We start from the raw sequence: 24,328 nt of genomic DNA on the forward strand, positions 1-24,328 counted from the left end.
TTGTGAAGTCAATTAAAAATTATTAAACATCAAAATAATAGTTTTTTTCTAAATATTTCTCGTTTTGCTTTGCTCATTAAAGTCTCTTTAATGATAAAGATCAGAGCGAAATTATATGACGCCAATTATATTTGGTGTGTTTATGAGCGCACATGAAGACAATTTTCGTAAAGTAATCACGGATTTTCAAGGTTTTAATTTTGTTGTAAGACACATAATTAAATTTTGAATGTTTTTATTTTAATTACAAAGAATCTTATTGCGTTTGCTATTGCGGGATTTCAAAAACAAATCAGGTTAAAAATGTTGATAAATAATTATAAATTTTATTATTTATAATTATTAACTTTCAATTGATACAATGTTTATTATCAAATAGTATTCAAAAGTAAATAATCGACAAATCTATAGTAAACCTTTAGTTTATTAGGTTTGTACGTAAAGTTTAATAAGCAAAATATATAAAATAGCTATTTTAATTTAAAATGTTTTAATCAATATGTGAAATAAAATGGGCCTGTCATATAACGAAAAAAATAACAATGTCTGGTATAGATTTTTTAAACAAGTCTAAGTAATTTACATTACGTTTTCAATTATGAAAATTTTCAATCCTCCACGGTTTAAATTTGATTAATTTGTCTATTGCTTTCCTATTGCATGAAAAAATGAGGCGGTGCTTGAGGTGCTTCTTCGATTTATAAATGCGCGCAGCGCAACCGCAAGAAAGCATGTCATGATTGTCATGTCATGTCACTTCACTCATTTGTTAAAGTATCTCCATCCAGCAGCTTCTGTTTGCACAGAAGAGCGAGTAGGGCAAATGTATATGTTCAATTTTTTTTTTATAAATTCTTCTTTCAACAGCCACTTGGTACTAAGTGTTTGTCTATACTTAGCGCTCGAGTTAGAACTGGAAGTTAAGGCCCACATTGATGTTATCTTTGTGCGTTTATGATTCCTTTAACCAATCTTTCTCTGATGCAACTTGTGTGTCTCGCTAATTTTACAGAACCTTTCCTTTCGAAAATCGGTTTAATTAGTATTACGTTGAATTATCTTTTAAAGTGATTCACAGATTTGATGATTTAGCTTAATTACCTACTGAGCCATAAATTGACCGTATAATTTCCGTGTACGTCATAAAAAATAAATCGACAATATTGATTAAAAATATTCGAGGTATTAAAAATTGATTGAAAGCAATAATTGCAATGATATTGATGATTTTATTTAAAATAAGTATTTTTAGCAGCGAGCTTTTGTAATCAAGCAGTTTGAAACTAGTTTTTATGGAAAAATTTATTCATAAAGAAATTTTTAACAATTAGTTTTGATGTGAACTCAAATGTGCATCGTGGTGATTAAAAAATTAACTTGTATTGATGTCAAAAAAATTTTATAACAAATATTTCAAAATTTAAAGAATATATTATTTATAAGAATCATCTAAAATACTCAAGTTTATAGTTTCCTTTTAAACAAATCAAATAAAATTCACATCCCCCCCCCCCCACAAAAAGGATGTTGATTTTCTGTAATTCTGAGGTCAACAATGCACAATTAGTTATGATACATGAATACAACCTTGCAACACCAGAAATTACCTTTTAACTTAATCTAAAAAATGACTCTTCATTCATTAAATTTAATTCTAACAGGTTAAATTTAATTATCATTCAGTAAAATTTTCATTCATGCTTTTTTAACAAATTATAATTTCAATTTGATTCCTCACACAGAAAGATGTAAGAATATTACGAATATTATAAAATGCAAAGGTGCAGGTTGCAGCGCCCTCTTGTGCAGAAGGGCAACAACCTTTGCAGGTGAAATGCTCGGAGCGGGAATTTGGAGAATCGCAAGAGTGAAAGTCGCACGCGTGCGCACGCTATGCCATTTTCGCTGGTTGTACGAAGGTCGGCGGCACCTTAGTCGAAAAATCCACGAATTTGATCACAGACGTGTTCGCGAATTTGGCCCCGCCACTGCTCATCTCCGCTCATTCATTCATCGAATCAAGTTTTTTCAACTAGACGCACTTGCGGCCCGTAGCCTAGTACGTGAGTTCGGCTGTTTTTGAAAATTATTTTACTTATTTTTTACCAATTGATATTTTTTTAACGTGTCCTAAATGATACTCCTATTTATTACAGAAATATCCGTTTAATAAGCGCCACTTGTTGCTCAACGCGAGTATAAATGGTTGTAAAATAAATTGGCCTTCGTAGGATCGTAAAACTTGAAAATAATTTGGCAGTTTTTTACTTGCTAATATTTTGACCGCGCTAGAGAAGTAAAAATGTTCTCCAAGGCTCACATTTTAAGTTGATTAAGAATTTTCTAGATATTTATTTATTTTTTTAATGTGATGATACATCAAAGTTTATCATTTTGTAACAAATCAGCAGATTTTGAAAAATGCCTGCCACAGGAAATGATTCAGTTTTGAAATATGCCTTTCAGCGTTTTGTTTACCTGCTTATTAAAGCACTTAATTGACAATATTTTCGACCGATTCGTCATCCTGAAGAATTATTAAAAATTAATTAACACTATAACATGTGATTTTGGGTTAATCTTGTTCCTCGATCAAGAGTAAAGATTTCCACAATAATAATTGCATTGTTTGTGCGACGAGTCCGTCGTTATGTCACGTTGGTTGGTTTGGAAAGCAGCACGCAAATCGCGGCGCTGTTTTCCTGTGCCGGCGCTGAATCGCGCGCTAGTGAAAGTTCTCGCGGCCTTTACGTAACTCCGCGGTGCATTCAGCATCTTTGCCGACTTAAAACTCTCTAATGGCTCGCAGCCTCTCTTTAACCGCTGCATTTTCATTTAATTCTCACCGTCTATGGTGCACAAGGGAGAGTTTCTCAAATCAATTTCATTCGTTTATGTGCACAAATAAGTTTTTTTTAGCAAAAAAAGTAAAATTTGAATTAAAATCTAATTGACCAAAAGAACTTTAACGTGAGAAACGAATAGAAATGTACAAACTCGACAGTAAATTTAAAAAAAAAACACAAACAAATTGACAACATGAAAATAATTAATTTAATTTGTAAATACAATTAAAATAGATTGAATTTTATATCTATAATTTTAGCTCCTCGTTGCTTTTTAAATATTTACAAGAGCTTATGCAGTTTGACATTGTGGAAAATGAGAATAAATTTTTTACATTTCAACATAAAAAGTTTCAGCATCGGTTGCAAAATGAGAGCGTTTATTTTGTTTCAATAGCAATTAAACGCATAAACAAGAAAAAAATAAATTTGGAGCAAAAGTGAATGTAAAAAATTTGTAAGTAAAACGCATTATTGGTTCAGAATAGATTAGAAAAATAATACTATTGACATCCACAGCATCAACATTGAAATTAAATTTGTTTTAAATAAATAAATAAACAAATTCGATAAAATAATAATATTAAAATAAAATGAAAAAATTAAAGATGTTATTGAAATATTACAGAAATATATGACTATATAAAAAATTTAAGTGGTTCAATTAATATCACAATATTTTCTAAATTTATATTTCTTCTTGAAATGTTTTCATTTTTCAAAATAACGCCATTGATAATTAATATCACTTAAAAATTATATCTAATAATTGGCAGAAGGACTGAGAAAAATATTGCATTTCCTCTTCCAGTGACTTTAGCTATTTTTAGTACAACATCCGTGACAACAACCGTGACTTATGCATCTTCACACGCGACTTCTTCACGCCAGTTAACAGATAAACATATAATTAAATTTTCGCGTAATTGAACTTATTATTTTTTGCACGAAGATTTAATTGTATAAAAAAAGCACAATCAAATTCGGCGAAAACGTGCAGAGTAAAATAATAAGTGTGCGCACGTCAGAGGTTTTATTAATCAATGGAAGTAGAAAGATGCAATCAGCTGTTTGTAGACCGTGGCAGAGATTTTTCTTAGTCGGCTGGAGAGAAAGTGGTCGTGCTGGTCACTGAAGCCGAAGAACACTTGTTCCATCAACGCACGTTGTGTGTTTGTACCATTTGTATGTTCTGTCGAAGGAACCATGCGTAATCGGGCGTCACTTTTTGGCCACAAGAAGCGCCATGTCACGCTTGGTCGCTCGTGAATTTCGGATGCAAAATTAGAAAGGCGCATTTCTTTGTCGCCAAATGAAAATGCACTTTTCAGAAAAACATGGTTTTAATAAAAAAATTTCTAATCTTCTGTGATTATTAACAATTGAGAAGAAAATTGATTCAGATTGGAAAGAGAAAATGAATGAACGAATATTTGAAATTAATATATGTGAAGCGTGTGATGCATGAAAATCGTTTCTCTCTGCCTCATAAAATTTATGAAGTGCTCCTCAGTTTGATGCAACATTTAAAAATCATAATGTTTGGACTGGAAGACAGCCTTCAATTTCCAAGATTTTAAATTATTCTCAAAAAGAATTAAAACTTAAAATTTCATTCTGAATAATGCAAAAATAATTTTGTTTAAGGAAAAACTTGTTTAAATTTTTAAATTGCAAACAAAGAAAAAAATAATAAACTGACAAACTACAATTTTTGTCTTTGAATATTGATGACTTTCTGGGTATTGAAAGGTGTCAAGAAATTTCAAATTCTCCACTTCGAATCTGTTAATGACGTTGAAATTTTATTTCTCCTTCAGAAATCCTCCATTGAAGTTATTATAAAATATTTCCATGCTTAAAATATAAAATTTAAATTTAAAATAGCTCAATAATCCACTCAATCTGAATAATTTTCATTGTCTCACTTTTAAAATAGGGAAAAAGAGAAATTGCAAATAAAGTATTTTCCACCCGATTATGCAAATAAAATCAATACCAATTAAATAGAACAAGCTTTAATTACGGACGATGCAGCTTTTCTCTTAAACAACACTTTTCTTGAATCTGCTCGCGAACATGCTCTAATTCATAGCGCGGTGAAAATACATCAAGCGCGAGAAATCTTTTCCCCGAGCCGCATCTGTCACGGTGCAAGAGCTGCGATGCGTTTTCCTCTCAGTTGATATTAATATAATATACTTCCGTAAATCTCAAATTTGGGATTCTTAAAAACTCGTTAGGAACATTAACGAGCTTGCCTGGTCCTTGGTTCGCGAATTAAAATTGTAGATTCCATTCCCAGCGAGAGGAAAGGTCATCGCGAAAAGAGATACACGCAGCAGATTGCACTTCAAATGTTTTGTCCTTTCACGCACGCCAAACTCAACAAAGGACCACTCGTTGATGTAACTCTCTCTCTATGCGATGAATCAAATATTTGTCTAGGTTTCGAACAGCGGGAAAGCAGGCGTGTTCGAAAAAGTTGCCAATTTGGCACAGTCATTAATCAAATCTAGGAAAACTAATGGCGATAGAAGAAAAAAAATGCATATTATGGTGTTGGAAAACATAATGTTGACGATGAGAAACTATTTTTTTTTTTTGCTCATTTTTAATATCACTGTTTTGTTGAGATTTTGAAGGTAACTCAAATTCTAGAAGGATTTTTAATTTACCTATTAATTTTTTTATTTTAATTTGATAACATATTGAAATATAAATAATTTTAGGTGCAGTTTAAATTGAATTGTTGGATAAAAAGGCACCGGTTTTGCTAAAACTTAAGAGATCAAAATCCATCGAAGTGAAATGTTGATTTCATTGGGCGTTAATTATTTAAAAAAAATTGCAATAGGAAATAAAAAAATCTTATAGTCCACCCTGAACTCAAAATATGGCAAAATTGAAAACACCTAGCATTGTTTGCTATTTATTTGTAAAATCATCAGCTGTTTTAAGTTCAAAATAATTCAATGTGTGCTCAAATTTGAAGTTAGTTAAAATGTTAATAAAAAAAATCCAAAAATTTTTAACAGATTTTTCATGCTACGAAGCGAAAAAAGTTGAAGTTTTTTAAAATAGCCCATTGTTGTTGGTTTTGGTCAAGAACGCTTCTTTAATAGACACAAAAGGCCTTCAATTCAAAAAGGCGTTTGGTCAATAACGTGCGCACGTTTAAATGTCCCAACTCGAGGCAGCTCGCCGACGGCACCATGAATTACCATTAAATCCCTACTCCCTCGACTTCTGCCAGCGTGCGGAAAAATTCTCGCACCGTGGTCAGGACTGTGCACCGCGTCGTTCGAGTCAGTCACCGGTGCAAGTTTCCAGTGACCACTGCCGCGCACGACCAGGATGTCTGACGAAAGGTTGGAGATTTTCTTTTTTTGCCCATATTTATATATAATTGAATTTGCGGCTAAATTTGGCGCAGACTTTAGAGAGGAGCAGCAAAGGTCAGCCTAAAAAGCTGTTCTTAGAGATGCGAGAGAGAAAAACGAGTTTCGTAATTCGCTCGCTGCTATATTTGATAATGACCCAGTTTTGAAACTAAAGAGACATTATGCGTTACAGAATTGACACGCACGCCTTTGAAGATTCCTTGACTCATTGTTGTCGTTTATTTTTGCGATTCGGGAAAAGATGAGTGTTTTTTTTTTTTTTTTGGCGCGTTATCAGCGAATCTACTTCCGCGATTTTTGAATTGAGAATGAAATTCTAGAGATTAGAGAAAGGAAAAGGATATTATTTGTCTAAATGTCTAGGCTTTCCGGGGCCACGCACCACGGCGCAGAAGGTCTATTCGCGAACCAAAACACGAATTAAGAATTGCATCGTGATAAATGGTCATTTTTAATTCCATGATAGCTGCGGCCAAGGCTTGAAGGCTCTATTGTGCAAATTCTGAATAAAATCATTGAATTATAAGTAATTAAAGGAGATTAATAGAAAAATTGTGGCTTCTCAATTAATATTAATGTGGCCGTTCATTAATGCTGCTATGCTAATTAAAATTTTAGGCTTGGATGCAAGTCACAAGTATTCTTTCTCATATACTAATTGGTGGTAAAAAATATAGTTAAAAATAAGCCATTCATAAACTCCTACCATCACAATTTACCGTTCTTAATTATAATAAAACAAATCGTCAAAAATTTCAATGTTCATAATGAAACTTTTATCTAAAACTTCCCAATTTATTAATGTATTTTTCAATTTTTATTTGCACATCTGAAGTTTCACTCTTTAATTTATACTAGAAACATGAAATATATTATCTAAAAATGCTTATAAAGACACTGAATTAACAAATAATTATGTTTGTCAGAATTATAGCTGAAATCTAGAATACACTTAAGTTGTAGACGATGCACGTTTAGTGTTAAAAAAATACAATTAACGTTACTAAAATTTGTTGAAATGTAATTAAAAGAAACTAACAAAAATGAATATAAATCGAATAATTTAAAACTTTAAATTTTATAATTTAAAAATATCGTTATATGTTTAATATTAATTTATTTTTGTGAAAAGTAGTTACCATTATTATTGTTGTTGTTTTTGTACAAATTGTCGCATCACATTGTTTACGTTCAATAGTTGAAAATTGTTAAAATTTAATTATTTAAAATATACTTTTTGTTAAATTTATTTAATATTTTTATAAAGTTTGTGTGCAGATTAAATTTTTGGTAAAAATTGTTTCTAATTTTGGAATCAATACAAATTAATTTTTAAAAGGGAAATATTTCTATCAAAAATAATGATTATTTCTATTTTATTTGTATTTGTTCTTCTCAGTCAATACGAAACATTTAAATTGAAAAAAGTTCGATAGAATTTCTATCATAGAAACAATTTTAATTTTTTTTTATCTCTTCCAATGAAATTATTTTTAAAACTGTGTGTGCTTTTGTTTCAGGATGTCCCCACTGAACGGGCTGGACCCGTCGTTGAACAGGGTGTCGGCCATGATGAAGGGCAAGTGCTTCTTCATCACCGGCGGCACCGGCTTCCTCGGCAAGGTGTTGGTCGAGAAGATGCTGCGCGACTGTCCTTTGCTGGACACGATTTACCTTCTGGTCAGACCCAAGAAGGGCAAGGAGCCCAGCGCCCGCGTCGACGAGCTCTTCGAATCACCCGTGAGAGCTTTATTTAATTAATCAAATCCATATTCGAGTGCGGCCTTGTTTTAAAATTCACCGCCAACTTCGCCTCACCTTGTCCATTTATTGACTTTTTATAATATGTAAAATGCGCGTCCAAATAAAAACAAACGCGCGGTCGGTTCCTGTGTTGACTTCGCGACCGCAGAGGAGTCTCTCTGAATTCAAGGATCAATTCCGAAGAAAAAGTGTTCGGTCGGCGCTGAAGAGAAAAATAATAATCGATGACTGAAGAAAAACGTGCGGTCGGGTCTGGAATTTCCAATTCAGCGCTTTTGCAGGAGTTGACGCTGCAGAAAAGTTTCGATTTCAAAATCTCGGACGTACTGACGTCGGCTTCTAGTCTTTAACTTGCACGCTGATGCAATTTTCATGATTCGATAGAATTACGCTGCAAAGTGCATCAGGAAAACGTGTGCGAGTTAAAACTTTCTAAAATGCACTGCGCTTGTAAACTATATATTAGTGTAGAGATTTATCTCCGCATTCTCATTATGCAATTCAACCGCACTGCAAACTGGGGCGTGCTTTTTACTCATTTCACTTCTAACTGCACCGAGAGAGAGAAATGTGTGCTTCTTGCATCGTTTTTAATTGACAATTTGCGGCAATTTTGCGTCGAAAGCCGATTCACAGAATAAATCAACACCGCCGAGAGCGCCCCAAGGTCGAGGAAATTATATTTTACGTGCATGATGTCGCATAATTAACTTCCAAATTATTTGTTTTCACAGTAATTATTTGTAAAAAAAAATGCGAAACCCTGTGTCGTAGATTGGTGCAGAGTAAATTAATAAGTCGAGGTCGAATTTAAAATTTAAATTTGAAAAATAAAATTTTGTATTGAAGAAGTTCCAAAAAAAAAGCTGAAACATTACTGTAATGAAATTTTTAACAATTTAAATGCATAAATAAACAGCCATGAACTAAAATTTTTCTTAAGTGATGGCCAATGGAAAAGGTTTAAAGTTATCTATTTTAACTTCAATTAAAATTCCAATATACAATCAAATTTTGTATTTAATTATTTGTGTCTTCTCATTTAACAGTTTCGAGTAAAAAAATCAGCCAAATTTTTTCATGATTTTAATTTTGAATGCGTTTTTTTTTTAAATTCAAATCCAATGCAATCTGTCTATGGAGACAAAAGCTCGACTCCGCACAAAAAGAAAGTTGTCCGTCTGTGCATTTCGGTTATGATGCGTCACATTTATTATTTGCGGTATTATCTTTTTCGACAGCTTTTCTCCGACGAGAAATAGAAAAGAAAACGTGAATCGTCCGATTTTTCTTTTCCACGCGACCCGATTCTTGCGTTTTTTGCACGCAACCGGCGTTTGAAAGTCTGGCATCAACAATGAGACGCGAATAAATAATGGTATGCATCGCGCCGACCCAGTACCGAGTACATTATATTTTATAAAATTTAATTACCTTCACTTCCTGGTCAATTGTGAATCGTGCGAATGCAAAAAAGGGTCAAGTGGCAATGTGTATGTATTTGCATTAGACGTATTGATTTATGAACATGTCTGGTTTCTTTTTTAAATTTAAATTTCACCTTTTTTTACCCACAATTTTGAACATATTTGAGATACATTATCCTTTTTGCACAAACCACACAATAATAGTAATTTTTAAAAAAGGTTTAGTAGATTACGCAACATCCTAAAGTTTAATAATAATTAATTGTTAGCAATAGTACTAATTTTTCATAGTTTTTAAAATAAAAATGAATTTTTAATAAATGTTAACCATTTTAATTTTAATATTTTTAATAAATTAAAATTATTTTTATACTTAGTTTAAAATTGTAATTAATTTTTTTGGTTTATTCTTCTAATTATAAATTTTTTAAACCTTTTTTAATTTACAAAAAAGCAATGAAATATAGAAATCAGATTAAGCATATATACTGGAAACCAAAATCTTGTTCTTGTCTGTAGCATTGGGTTTGTAACAAGTATTAAAATTTTCATTTTTAATCATCAAATATGAAAAAGGCTTTTAAATAAAAAAAATAAAAAATAAAATAGAACCAACATTTGAAAGAGTGGCTCTAACCAATGAAACTCGTAATTGATAATAATAATAACATGCATCGCGCCGACCCAAATATTATTATATTTTATAAAATTTAATTATCTTTACTTCCTGGTCAATTGTGAATCGTGCGAATGTGTTATATGTATTTCCATTAGTCATATTGATTTATGAAAGTACAAAGTTTCTTTTTTTCAAATTAAAATTTCTAAATTTTTTTACTTAGAACAAATTGGTATGACTTAATTTTAAGAGTTAATTATGTATTATCAAAAGCCAAGCTTAAAACTACTTCGAGTAAAAAAATTTTTGCAGTGAAAGGACATAACAATTGGAGGAAAACTAATTAATACAAGCTGAAATTATGCAGCGCCAATAAATCATTTTCTATTGTATTGACGTGGAGATAAAAACTTAATAAGCCAAACTATAATATAAATGATTGATTGCCTACTTATTAAGCACCGAGGGTTTTATATAGAAATTTGCAGGAAAAAAAGTGTATTGCTCCAAAAGTATCAGTTTATTTTGGATCTAAATTATCAAAGCAAAAATTAATTTTCGCAAATTTTAAAATAAACAGGCTTTCACTTCCATTTATTGAAGATGGATTAATAAAATTAAATAAAAAAAAATAGCTTTGAAAGTAAAAGGAATAATTAGGAAAAAAATTATGTTTTTAATTAAAATTGTTAAAGAACTATTTAATCGCAATTTTAGCAAATGAGTGAATGCTCAGTTAATGCTGTCAATTTTCCAGATTTTTCTTGCTGGAAAATCTGTGTATTCATTGCTAAGGATATTTCAAAGCATATAGTTGATTAAATAATGCTGATCCCAGTTGACTAGACAGAAATTTAGTCTGGTAATTGCAAATTTTCTTAATAATTTCAAGTGTCTTGTTCCTTAAATTTATAAATATTCCTCGCTTCCTTATTAGATTCTGCAATTGATGTAAAGAAACTTTCACCTCATTTATAACATTTCAATAATAAATTACTCTCCAATTAATATTAACATGACTCCAAAAAATCCTAGCTTTTCATGTACATTGTCATTTGAGATCATGTTAATAATTTTTTGCTTTAATTTTTGGGCTAAATTTTTTTTTATCAGAATTAAAGTTTTTTTTTTAAGATGAATCAATAATAATTTTGTGTTCTTAATTTTTTTTCTTATAGTTGTTCGAAAGCCTGCGTAAAAAGCGACCAGAGGCTCGGAAGCAGTTGGTGGCGATCGCTGGCGACGTGGCCGAGAAGAACCTGGGCATCAGTCCGGCGGACAAGGCGGTCCTCGTCGAAAGGGTCAACATCGTGTACCACTGCGCCGCCACGGTGCGCTTCGACGAGCCCCTGCGCAAGGCCATCATGCTCAACACCAGAGGCACCAAGTTGGTCCTCGACCTTGCCGAAGAAATCAAGGCAAATTTTAAATTTTTCCTGAATAAAAAAAAATCTAATTTCTGACCAATTCAGCACTTGGAGTTGCTGGTGTACGTGTCGACGGCCTATTGCCACCTGAAGGAGGCCCTGCTCAAGGAGAAAATCTACGACCCGCCCGCCGACCCGCACAAAATCATCAAGTGCTGCGAATACATGGAGGAGAAAATCGTCGAGCAGATGACCAAAAGGTTGCCATTCAATATTTTTTAATATTTGAAATTTAAATATACCTAACAAGTTCATCTTTGCTGTAGTATGGTGGTGCCTTTTTACATAAAAAACTATTTCCCCCCCCCCCCAAACATTTGTAACAATTAGGACAAACAGGATTAATATTGAATTTATTTCAGGATTCTGTTGGACGCTCCGAACACCTACGCTTACACGAAAGCGCTCGCGGAAGGTCTTGTGGCCGAGAAAATGGACACACTGCCCGCAATCATTCTCCGACCTTCAGTCAGTAAGTGAAAAAATTAATTAAATCAGAAAAAATGACCCGCATTAATTTAATATGTTAATTATTTATTTATGTTAAAAGTGAATTATTTCGCTTTACTGTCTGAATGAATGGTATTCAAAAAGGGAAGCATAAATTATTACTTATCTAAGGGTTGATGAGAAAAAGTTGTGCTTTTGGAAAGTTTAGAAATTAACATACAAATTTGATTAGAAAGATATCATGATTTGCATTAAAGTTGGCAATTGAAGCTTAATTTTAAGTAAAACAAGATTAATTAAAAAAAAGCCGCGCTAGGACAAATAACTATTAAATTATAAGTTTAATGTGAAATTCTGAATATGAGCAAGAAAACCATTGATCGGAAAAATAATTTTTAAATGTCCACTTTAAATAATACATATAAAATCAGTTCTTTGAAAAAATTACTATAATTATATTTTAAAATAAAAATTTTACAATTAAAAATATTAAAAAAAAACTTTTTTTATATATATTTTTAATAATTAAATATTTAAATTACTGATCATAGTACTACCTTAAATTGCTCTTGAAAATTCATACTGAAACTGATAAATATTTTAACCAATTCATTATAAACACGGAATTAACAAAACCAACTGGCACGCACACATTTAGAATGGAATAATTTTATAAAAATATAATATATCTTTTGCTGCTTATTGAGTGAATGAACAACTTTCAATCAAATTTTGATTATAAAATTTTGGAATTACATGCATAAAATTATGAGAACCCCAACAATATCTCTATACGATTGATAAAAATTATCTAAATTAGTAGTTAATTAGTTAATTTACTAACACGATACGTTCCCTGAAATTTCAGTTATTCCAATCTGGAAGGAGCCGATTCCCGGCTGGACGGACAACATCAACGGCCCGACGGGCATTTTGATCGCGGCGGGCAAAGGCGTCCTGCGCACCATGTGGTGCAAGTCGGACACCTACGCCGACTTTTTGCCGGTCGACATCGTGGCCAACGCTCTTCTGCTCGCCACCTGGAACTACATCGAGAGAAAGTAAGATCTAATATTTTCAAATACCACAGGCTAATTTAGCTGACAAACACAAATCCTCTTCAACTTAACAAACAGCAGAGGCACTTTCAATTGCGTAAATATTCCGCAGAGATCAATTAGCACCAAGGTGAAAAGCAAGATTAACTATTTGCTAGAAATAATTAAAAAAGTGTGTCAATTAAACTAAATATTTGGAGGTAAAGAACAATTTTTAATATTTTTGTTAGAAAATTTTATAGATTTTACTTTTTTTCAGTTAATTAATTTTTTTGCAGAGAAACGCACAAGCGAGTGTACAACTTCACTTCGAGCGCCGAATTCAAGGTGACCTGGCAGGAGATCATTGACATTGGCACGAGTCTGGTGGAGAAGGTGCCGCTGAACGGCATGGTCTGGTATCCCGGCGGCTCCATGAAAGACTCGAAGACGCTGCACAAGATTTGCGTCTTCTTCTTCCACACCATCCCTGCGTACTTCTTGGACGCCATCATCATGCTGGCCGGTCACAAACCAATGTGAGAATAAATTCGGCGAAAAAAAAATGCAAATTTAAATGAAAAGGAATTTTAAGAAATACTTAAGTTATTTAATTGCACAAATCTTTAAAATCATGATTTCTCATTTAAATTAGTAGATTAAAAATTTAAAATATAAAAAATAATTACTTTATTTTTTTATTATACTTTTTTTTTGCAAATTTCGGCCATTTTCAAAAAGTGCATCACCCTCCATGTAAACCGAAAGTGTAAATTAATTGGTCTCAAATTTCAGTCTGCGCCGTGTGCAGGACAGAATAAGCAAAGGATTCGAGGTGTTCGAGTACTACGCCAACAACCAGTGGGACTTTGAGAGCAACAACATCCTTAACCTTCGCACAGTTGTCAGCGAAACCGAAAAGGATCGTTTCTGCATCCACGGTGATGACATGGACATGCACGCCTACTTTGAGGACTGTATCAGGGCGGCCAGAATCTACGTGCTCAAGGAGATGCCCGAGACACTCCCCGCTGCCAGGAGACACGCCAGGAGGTAAAAAAATTTCCACAAAAAATAAATTTATTTTATTGTAATTGCTGATTACGTTCCCACAATGCTTGAAAAATTTACGTTGGATGAAAAGATGAAGATAAATTTGACTAGATCAACTAGATAAGTTTTCTTAATTCTCTATTACTTTATATTGCTAAAATGTATTACTTTTTTCATGAATTTCATTTTTTTTTAAATTATAGAAATAAATTTTACAATTTTTATATAAGATTTCACTGATGTATAAATATTTTTAATATTTTAGCAATTTTTAGAGTTTGCTTTTAACTTCAAGTAATTTTTACATTTTTTTTATCATTTGATACAATATTTAATATTTAATTTACTTTTTAGGATGTACTGGCTCGACAAAATTGTGCAGGTGCTCTTCTACTATTTCCTCTTCTACATGGTTTACACTTACTCGTCCACGGTACGGACCGTGGTGGACTCGACATGGGACACGGCCAAGAGCTACGTGCCCCCCAGCATCATGGGCTCGACCCCCAATTGAGGAATGAATATGCAAATTAGCGAAATAGCTGTTACCTCACTCCCGCAACGCCTCTTGCCAAATGAGAAACAAATTGTCAGCTTCAAATTTTACAAAAAAAATTTCACCTTTTCTTGTGTAACAAAAAAACGTCAGCCAAACTTTAAAGCTGAGCAAACCCAATTGAATTATTTGGAATTGGTTCAAAATTAGAATAATTATCATTGATTAAATATTAAATCAAGAACTATATTGGACAGAATTGGTTTCATTCTTAAATTGAGGGAGAATACAGAAGAGTTTTTTTTTTTATTCAATTTTTTACTAGGAGAAATTCTTCTTGGCAAAAATAAAAACAAAAACTTGGGAATAATATCAAAATGTATTTAAAATTTCAATATTTTTCCTTATTTTCTTCCTCTGTGGAGATTAAAAAAAAATTATTCAGCATAGATTAAATGGATTAAATTTTTTGTTCATTTTACTGTTTTTTTATTTTTAAATTTAATTCTTCCACAGGTTCGTTCACCTTTCAAGTGGTTGGCGTCATAATAAACACATTCTTTTCCTCCTATGATTATAATTATACCATTTACATATTTCTCCAATTGAGAACCTTCTCGAGAGTTACTTTTGCTTGCACAAGACACGATGATTTTTAATTCTTGAAACGTCAAAATCTCTTCTATAATCCACGCCTCTGACGAGAATAATCTCGACTCAAGGCTGTCCTTGATTCTCCGGTTGCTGCACTTGGAGAAAATTGTGGAAAATAAAGAAGTGCACCTACCTTTCGAGCCGACCTGAACCTCTTGCCCATATTAATAATTTTTTGTATCATTATATATAATATTCTATTCTGTGATTATATTCTCAGCCGTTTCAAAGTAACACAATAAGTGAGCGACACGAGAGGAAAAATTATTATATTACTTTAGTTGAATCAATCTGCACACGTGATGCGGAGGCTCAAAGGGAAATTTGAAACCAATAACCTCTCTGGTGCAGAAAAACCCCGTTAGGAAATAAATAGTCTCACAGTTCACAGTCGCAGTAATTAATAAAATATTCAGTTTTGAAGATTGTTTATTTTTCTTCACTTAAATAAAATAAATATAAAAGGTATGAAACCAAACGCGAGAGCACTGCCCCTTCATGTTCATTATTTGTTCATTCATCCGATTTTATTTTCTCGCTGTTTTTAAAATTTACCAAGTTTGAACCCAATAGTTTATTTTGCGTTTGTTTTGCTCACGTTACAAAACAGTAGCCGTGCAGTCCAATGAATTCCCAAACACGGCCACTGTAAGGATTTGCCACACTCGCATTATTCCATCGTGTAAATAAAGAGTGGCGGCGATTTTAATGGCAATGAATTTTATTTTATTTAGGATATTATTCTTTCGCTATGTAGTGAGAATTGTATTGTTTTACTCGAATAAAATTTTTAAAGACAACAAATCTTGCATTTTGATGACATTGTTCCCAAAACCTTTCTCAAACAGCAAGTAGAATTAAAATAAATCTTAATTTGTATCAAAACCTTTATTGGATTTTGGTTTGATTAAGAAATAATGGAATCAAATACTCTAAACTAAAACAACTAAAATTTCAGTTATGATGAAAAAAATTGTTCTTTAACCAAAGTTATTTATTTAAATGTATACTTAATTTAAATTATAAAATATTTTGCACAGTATTGATCATTTTAATATTGGTTTGGTTCCGTTTGTATATTTTCTTCTTTAAAACTAAATATTTTCATTGAATATGTAATCATTTCAAAAACTGGGTGATTTAATTATATTTTTTGACTATGAACGTAAATGAACTGTTTTCAAATTCAACTTTCACTTTTCTATATATTTAACAAACATTTTATACTTTATAATTTTGTACAAACGGCATATTAATTTTTTGACAAAAAAAAAAATGAAAAAATTAAACGTACAGGGTTTGCTCAAAGCCGAAAAATTTGCATCTTTCGAAGAACATGTCCACAGCCTCAACAAAAAACCACACATCATCGCTCTCAACGAGCACTGGTGGTGTCGGGGCGATTACTTCAGTATAAAAGGCTACAAAACAATTTCATTTTTTGGCAGGAAAGAGAAAAAAGATAAAAAATCATACGGAGGAGGTGCTGTTCTTCTCGTCTCAACAAATGCTAATTTTAGCTACAAGAAGATTCCAACTTCTTCTATCGAAAATGAATTTGAGACGGCAGGGTGTGAAATTAAAATTAAAAAAACAACGTTGACGGTGTTTACTGTCTACCGACCACCCAATCACGGCACTATGGAGTCTTTCTTCGACAACCTGGAGAGTCTAGTGGAGCAAAATCTGGCACCAGAGAAGGAGATGATTGTTCTGGGGGATCTAAATATTAACCTGCTCCAGGACTCCGCCGAAAGCCGGAAACTAAATAGCATAATGAAAGGCTACGAGATGCACCTCATCAATAAAAATGCCCCAACACGAGAGACTGCTCACAGCAGCACACTCATTGACCACGCATTCACCTCCCTTCAGTGTGATGCTAGATTTGAAGTCAAAGAAGTCAATTTCTCCGACCACAACGCAGTGCACATCGAGTTTGAGGTTCGAGTAGAAGAAATGAAGGACTGGTTCGTCTTCTCAAGAAGCTATAATGATGAAAATTGGCTAAATTTCAAGGAAAAATTAAGTTACGAGCGCTGGCAGGACATCTTCGCCGCTACTTCAGCTGACACAAAGAGCCATTTGTTCATGGAAAAACTGAAAAAATATTTTGATGCGAGCTTCCCTTTGAGAAAAAATATCCGCAAAGCAAACCAAGCCGGGAAAATTCATCTCTCTGACTTTACAATAAACAACAAAATCAGGCTGCGAGAAATGAGTGAACAGCTACAAGAACTACGAAAGAAAGCAAGAGCAAATACAATCACCAATCAATCAGAAGCAGACAAGATCAAGGACCTGGAGCAGCAGGTGGCGAGCCTCAAAAGCTACGTCGGCTTCCTAATTAACGATGAGATCAGGAAAAACAATGAAGCAAAGCTCAGGAGTTCAAATAACAAAGTCTCAGCGGCTTGGAAAATCATCAAGGAGAACGTTGGCAATGAAATTACATCCACCACTATTTCAGAAATCTGCATAGACGGGCAAGAAGAAAAAGATTTGCAGAAAATTGCTGACTTCCTGAACACTAAATTTATCGAGCCACTTCCCGAAATGAGTGAACAAGAAATACAACTCGCCATTGAAGACGTCCCACTAGTGGAGACGATATTTTCACTTAATCAATTGACAACACCAGACGAGATTCGGAGAGTCATTGGCGCCTTTCCTGCAAAAAAATCAGCTGGCTGGGACGGAATATCCATGAGCGTCATCAAACAAATTTCCGCTTACATTGCCACGCCACTTTCGGATTTAATAAACTGTTCCTTCGTGGAGGGGAAATTTCCTGAAAATTTAAAACTGGCGACCATTGTACCTATCTACAAGAAGAAGGGCGAGGAAAACGACGCAGCAAACTACAGACCAATCGCTCTCACGTCAACGGTTGCAAAAATATTTGAGAAATGCTACCTAAATAGAATTGACGCCTACTTTTCAGACAATCAACTAATTCAAGGCTTCCAGCACGGCTTCAGAAAAGGCAAAAGCACGGTAACAGCACTCTATGACCTAGTCACGGACTTGCACTCGTCTATCGAGAAACGAGAGAAAGTGAACATGATCCTATACGATTTCTCAAATGCGTTTGGCTGCGTTGTGCCCGAAATCCTGATCGGAAAACTGAGATGCTATGGACTCGATGAAAAATCACTCTCTTGGATGAAATCATTCCTCACGGGTCGGAAACAAGTGGTTCAACTTAGGCACCTTGACGAAAACCAGACCATAACGAACGTAACATCTGCAACGTTGGACTCCTCCATTGGAGTACCGCAAGGAACGTCGCTAGGACCATTTAGTTACACGGCCTATGAAAACGACTTTTCGTTGGAAAGCGTAGCTGCCACCCTCTATGTCTTTGCCGACGATTTGACGAGCCTCGCAAGGGGTAATACATACACCGAAGCTAACGAGAAAACCTCGCAAGTAAACAAAAGTGTGGAGACCTTCGCCGAAAACAACCGTCTGAGACTAAATGCCTCAAAGACGAAGGTCATGCAAATTCACACCGCTCAGACAAAGAAGTTGGAAAAACCTTCTGTTCAACTTAACAACACGGAAGTCGAAGTGGCGAATGAGAGCAAGGTTCTGGGTGTAATATTCACTGACACAATGAACTGGCGTGCACAGTGCGAATATGCGAGTGGGAAACTAAGAAGTGCAACATACTTGTTTGTGAAAATGGGCAAGAGAGTGCCTAAGAGTAGTCTCAGACAGGTATACTTTGCATACGTGCAAAGCCATATCTTGTACTCGATTATTATCTACGGTGCCTCCCCATACTTTAATCTTGTCGCTATCGCGCAAAAACGGGTGCTGCGGGCTATGGCTGGCAAACGGTACTGGAAAGGACCCGATCCACTTGAGTCATGCAGACAACTATTCAAAGACTTTGACATCCTCCCAGCGTTTTCCTTGTACATATTGGAGTGCGCGAAGTTTGTAAAGAAATACCCTGATAAATTTGCCAGAAACAATGAGGCAGAGGAAGTTCACGTCTACAATACGAGAAACAAGCCAGTGAACGATGAAGACCTTCACATACCCCCAGTGACACTAAACTTGACAGCGCAAAATCCGGCGGTCATGATCGCTCGAATTTACAACCACTTGCCGGCCGAGTTAAAACAAATTGAAGATCTAAAGACATTCACCCTGAAACTGAAACAAGTGCTAAGTGAACACAACTTCTATGACATACACGAATACTTACTGTGCAGTTTTGACAAGTGAAATTTCTCGCGCTAATCTTATAGTTTTTTCCCTTTGCCCTAAGCAACGGGTTTTTTTCTCTAAATTTTAATTTTAGACCTGACATGTTCTAAAGACTACTGTTAATATTCTTGTCTAACAGAACAACAATAAAATTGAATTGAATTGAATTGAATTGATATAATTTAGATCAATGTCCTGATTTGGATTTACTGACTGTTTTTCAAATCTTTTTCCTTGCAAAAACTGTTTTCTGTTCTTTTTAACACGCAAATCATTGTTAAAAATTTTAGCCCTGACAAGAATAACGTGTACATAGAGAAAGTTCAAATAATTATTGAAAATAAATAAAAAAAAAATCATAAAAACTATAACTACTTTTTACGGGCAATATCCTCATAATTTGAAGGAACAGCAGGTGAAACTTTTTACTCAAAAAGTCATTGACTAAAGCAATAATCGACTTTTAAAAGTTTTCAAACTAATAATTTTATGGCACTTTTCTTTTTTTCTGTCCCAGAGTCTGAGAAAATGACGTTCATACCTGACACGCTAACTTGCTCAATTGCATTGAAACAATAAAAAAATAAAAAAAATGATTATTTCCACGAGTGCCAGATGTGAATCATTAATGAGCACCATAATTTAATATAATATGAAACTCATTACGCTGATATTATTTATATATTTGTTGGCGACGCCTTGACACACAAAATGGGGGAAAAAACGTCGGCGCCGCTGAGATTCTCTTGGGAAGTTGAAAACACTCAGCACGCGTTCAATTTTCCCTGTGTGAATCTCTACTAGGAGATTTTTTTCTGCAACAGGAGGTCTTTTTTCTCATGTGCAATGAGCTCTTAAAAGGGAGAGACACGCCGACAGGATTTGCGCTAGACGCGATTTTTCTCCCATTTGAAAATAATTGTGCCTGTTTGAAATTCTGAAACTTGAGAATAGGTGTTTTTTTTTTCAATCTTATTGCGTTTTTTTTTCTTCTTCAAATTCTTTAATAAATAGATTGTCAATTTTCATCATCTGAGCCTGAATCGTCCCAATGCGTGGAGTTTGTGATTTACAAAATTTGTCTTTTTCAACAATGACGCAAATTTGCATATTTTTTTATTCACTGCCCACGCAAATTTTGATGATTTATGTGTCTGATTCTGACAATGGTGAATAAAATGTGCTTTCTAAAAATGGAAATAACTAAGGCCAACATTAATCTGTTCAAAAGTTACAACAGTTCAAACAGATCAAGTTTATCATTGTTATAAATGGAAGAAAAATCGCGTCTAGAGCAAATCCTGACTGCGCACCTCACTTTTCAATAGGAAAGACTAGAAATGTTGACAAACCCGCCGCTCTCGGAAGGAGCCCTCTCAAGCTATCGTAATCAATTCTTTTAATTAAACAGCACTGCTGCGGAATTCGGACGTGAGGTCGCTGCCGAGATTCGTTTATAAGGTCGAGTGTTTCTCTCTCTTTTTCTCTTAAGGTGCCAAGTTCAGCGGTGACGCAAAGTATAAAATGATCTCTTTCACTCGCTCTGCACCTGCACAAATTTGCAAGCATCGCAACGCCAGCCTTGCTGCACCTTTCGGCGCTGCCCAACCTTTGGCAACAATTTACAAAATAAATTATCGATTTCCGTTTTGGAGATTCAATTAATTTATATAGGAAGTAAAAGTAAATTATAATTTTGACTTCGGGAAATTGTGAAAATATAATTCTTACAAATTCAAATTGAATAAGTATTTTGAGAGACTGATTTTATGTTAATAGATTAATTATTTAAGTATTGAATATTAACTTTCCGCTAGTGATTTTACATTGTCATTGTACAGTACGTCAAAATGATTTCATTAAGTTAATTTAAATTCATTACTTCTTTTAATAAACTGCTAAATAAATAAATATTTCTAAATAACTTTTTAGTTTTAAACAATGTTTTACAAATAAAATAAAAACTTTTTATAAGCAATAAGTATTTTGATATTTTTTAAAATATTTTTAACTTTGCCGAATTTAACTGTAATTTAATTTTTATTTTTAAATATTTGCAATACTTTATATTTTATTGAATGCTACAAGCCACAAATAATTAATTGTTTCGTTTGAAAAATAATTTTTTTTTAATTTATTAAATAAAATGAACCCACTTTAATAATGAATATATACAATCCTGGAAACTAGATCTCATCTTCTTGTAGATTTCTTGTTGGCTTTTAAGATATGGAATGAAAGATATTATATATTAATATTATTAATATTTGTAATATTTATTAAATTACCTAGACTTCAACATTGTTCAAAATAATTAAGAATGATATAAATTTAAACTTATATTGATTTTTACCAACATTTGTATTAACGCGGTATCAATTTTTGCATGAAATCCTGTTGAAGTTTTTACTTTTTAATAAAAATTTCAGTTCCAAAGGCTCATTATCGACAGATGCATTTATTATGAAATATTAAAGCCAAATTTAACTTAAATTTGCTAATTGTTTCAAGTGAATTTTCCTGATTAGCAGACTCAGATTGCCAAATTAAAGACGCAGAGGCCGAAGTGTGAAACGGTGATGAAATCGGCTGTTTTTGAGGATGTGAAACGCGGACAAAGAGGGTCGCCCATTGACCGTAGCGTGCGATGCTGCACCGTCATCTTTGTTCTTTTAGAGGACTATTAAGATCAAGGCCTGGGCCGGCGAAGATATATTCAAAGAAAGAAGTGTTAACTAGCGCGTCGTTTCTTTCTCTCTTTCTTTTATTTTGTACGAAGATATGCATAATAGTTTATTTACATTTTTGTCACCTTGACATTTCGTCTCCTCAACCTTTGCAGTCGATCGAGAACAATGAAGGAAATAATCAAACCCTGTCGCCTGAGCCGGTGTGAACTCGATTCTTTTATTTTTTCATTGGCGCTTCTAATCTTGACGTAATTGTGTTTTCAGATTCAATTTCTGGAATGAGTCAGCCAAGGGGGGCAAAAACTGCTCGAACAATCGCTGCTGTCCTAAAAGATAAAGACGACAATAATAAATTATATTCAATAACACGTCCGAGTACCTTCAGCATTTTCCTCAATGACATAACAAATAAGAGCGTTTTTATAAGGAAAAAAGCTTTAACATTTTAACAACAATAATTTTCCTATAGTCGGGAGAGAACAATAAGGTGTCCCGCGGGAACAAAAAGTCGGGATTTCCCAGCAGGAAAAGTTTTGTTTTTAATTTTTACAGCAAGAAAAAGACATTTTTTTTCTAAACATTCTGATTTGCAAGTTAAAAAAATTTGAGCCAATTCTGCATCGCAAACTTTCAGGGACAAGCTAAATTTTAACATTACCTTCATTGCTAAAATTAACAATTATGCGTTCACAAGAATGCTGTAATGTAGCCTTTTCTAAATCAAACAATGTTAGGCTGTTTGACATTCTTATAACCAAATTTTAACCTCTAATTTATTTATTTTTTTATGCCTAAATTTCGCTAGCCTTCTATGCACGCAAATTTCATTTTTGAAATTACAGATTCATTCATTCTTGAATTTTCATTCTAAAACATTTAACCATAAGCCCTAGTCTTTCCGATTCAGAGAAATTGTGGAATTCTGATTCTGAAAATATTTTATTTGAGAAAAAAATTTATATTTTGACGAAAAAAAGTGATTTGCTTTAATTTTTTGTACAGAAACAAAATTGAAATAATCTCAAATCTAATTTTTACAATTTTTTTTTGTAAGCAACGTTTTTACCTAAAATTTTAGACCAAAAAATGTTGGCTTTTTCTCTTCAGTCTTGGTCATTTTATTTTTATCTTATTTGACAAAATAAATCACCCATCTTCAAGTAAAAAAGTAGAGGAATTTTATCATCCGAAGCCATAACATATATTTAAATTCGAAGGCGTCAAGCCTCTGGCTAAAGGACATGTTAACTATGTAGTGCGGACTGGAATTCCCCGTGAAACCTGTCTTCTTAGACGGGAATGTGGTGGATAGCAAATTTTTGCACAGGTTCATGGCCTTGGGATTTTCAACTAATAAAAAAATGTTATCTTTAGTTTGTGTGCCATGCAAATTTTAAATCTCTCTCACGTCCTTATTTATTCAAGTCTTTATTTTGAAAAGCATTTTAGACCAACTTCTTAAATTCAATCTGTAGATTCACAAAATATTTTGTTTATTCGCCACAGATTAGTTCTTTTTCACTGGCCTTTTTTATAAAAAAATTTTAATTTTTTTTCATGCCAAGCTAAAAAATTATGAGTGACTTTTTAATGGAAGCAAAACAATTATCGGTTCTCTTTACGATTCAAAAACGCTCGAGGAATTAGGGAAAAAACATGGATTTTGTGTGGGAATTTTGTGAAAGTGATTCATCAAACAATCAAAACACATACGAGGGAAACAGCACATGACAGAAGAAAATAATTTACCAAATGTTTTTTAATTAACAATGTCTTATAGATTAAAATGGAAATTCACACTAAAATTCGTTAAATGTTATTGCTCTGCTCAGCAAAAATAATGACCTTTTAACCTTTGCGTAGTGACGTGGTTTCGAATTTTTTATGACTCCAACAGTGTATAAATCACTTTGTAAAAGACCATTTGTGCTGCAACTTTGACAAGTCATAATTATGTTCAATTTTTTTGCCCAACTTTAAGCTGAACTTTTGAACACCGTCTATACAATTAAAATTTCTGCACATGACTTTCAGAAAATAATTGCGGTAAAAAATAAAACAAAAACCGGCTGAATTGCAGTTTTGAACGCCATTTTACGTTTTTCTTTTAAAGCCAGACTTCAGTTTGCCCATTGTCTAAAATAACTTATCATTCAGGACGGAAAAAAAATCAATTTTTTACATTAATTTTAATTAAGTTTCTTAACTTGGGTTTGGCCCATGTCTCGTTTTGCATAGAT

At 33.3% G+C, this 24,328-nt stretch overlaps 1 protein-coding gene across 3 annotated transcripts; it reads left to right on the forward strand.

The window, feature by feature from the left end:
- The first annotated feature begins 1,901 nt into the window (after positions 1 to 1,901).
- Positions 1,902 to 15,167, forward strand: LOC132200882 (putative fatty acyl-CoA reductase CG5065). Of its 3 annotated transcripts, none has more exons than XM_059626650.1 (9): positions 1,902 to 2,059; positions 7,771 to 7,990; positions 11,239 to 11,478; positions 11,533 to 11,687; positions 11,850 to 11,959; positions 12,806 to 12,998; positions 13,274 to 13,513; positions 13,770 to 14,027; positions 14,382 to 15,167. In XM_059626650.1, exons 2-9 carry the CDS (start codon positions 7,772 to 7,774, stop codon positions 14,539 to 14,541), a joined length of 1,575 nt encoding a protein of 524 aa, XP_059482633.1. In that variant the 5' UTR covers positions 1,902 to 2,059; position 7,771; the 3' UTR covers positions 14,542 to 15,167. The 3 variants fall into 3 exon arrangements, with proteins under 3 accessions (XP_059482633.1, XP_059482632.1, XP_059482631.1); XM_059626649.1 differs by having other exon boundaries at positions 1,908 to 2,063; XM_059626648.1 differs by lacking the exon at positions 1,902 to 2,059 and adding an exon at positions 6,078 to 6,217.
- Positions 15,168 to 24,328: the final 9,161 nt, after the last annotated feature.

This window comes from Neocloeon triangulifer, unplaced genomic scaffold (genome assembly GCF_031216515.1).
Source record: "Neocloeon triangulifer isolate White Clay Creek 2 clone unplaced genomic scaffold, ASM3121651v1 ptg000014l, whole genome shotgun sequence".
In the NCBI taxonomy this organism is placed as follows: domain Eukaryota; kingdom Metazoa; phylum Arthropoda; class Insecta; order Ephemeroptera; family Baetidae; genus Neocloeon; species Neocloeon triangulifer.

Bases quoted from the DNA above. Each gene is read 5' to 3' on its own strand.
- LOC132200882 (XM_059626648.1), top strand. The intron at 7,991-11,238 runs GTGAGAGCTTTA...TTTTTCTTATAG, and splicing joins ACGAGCTCTTCGAATCACCC to TTGTTCGAAAGCCTGCGTAA. The intron at 13,514-13,769 runs GTGAGAATAAAT...CTCAAATTTCAG, and splicing joins CTGGCCGGTCACAAACCAAT to TCTGCGCCGTGTGCAGGACA.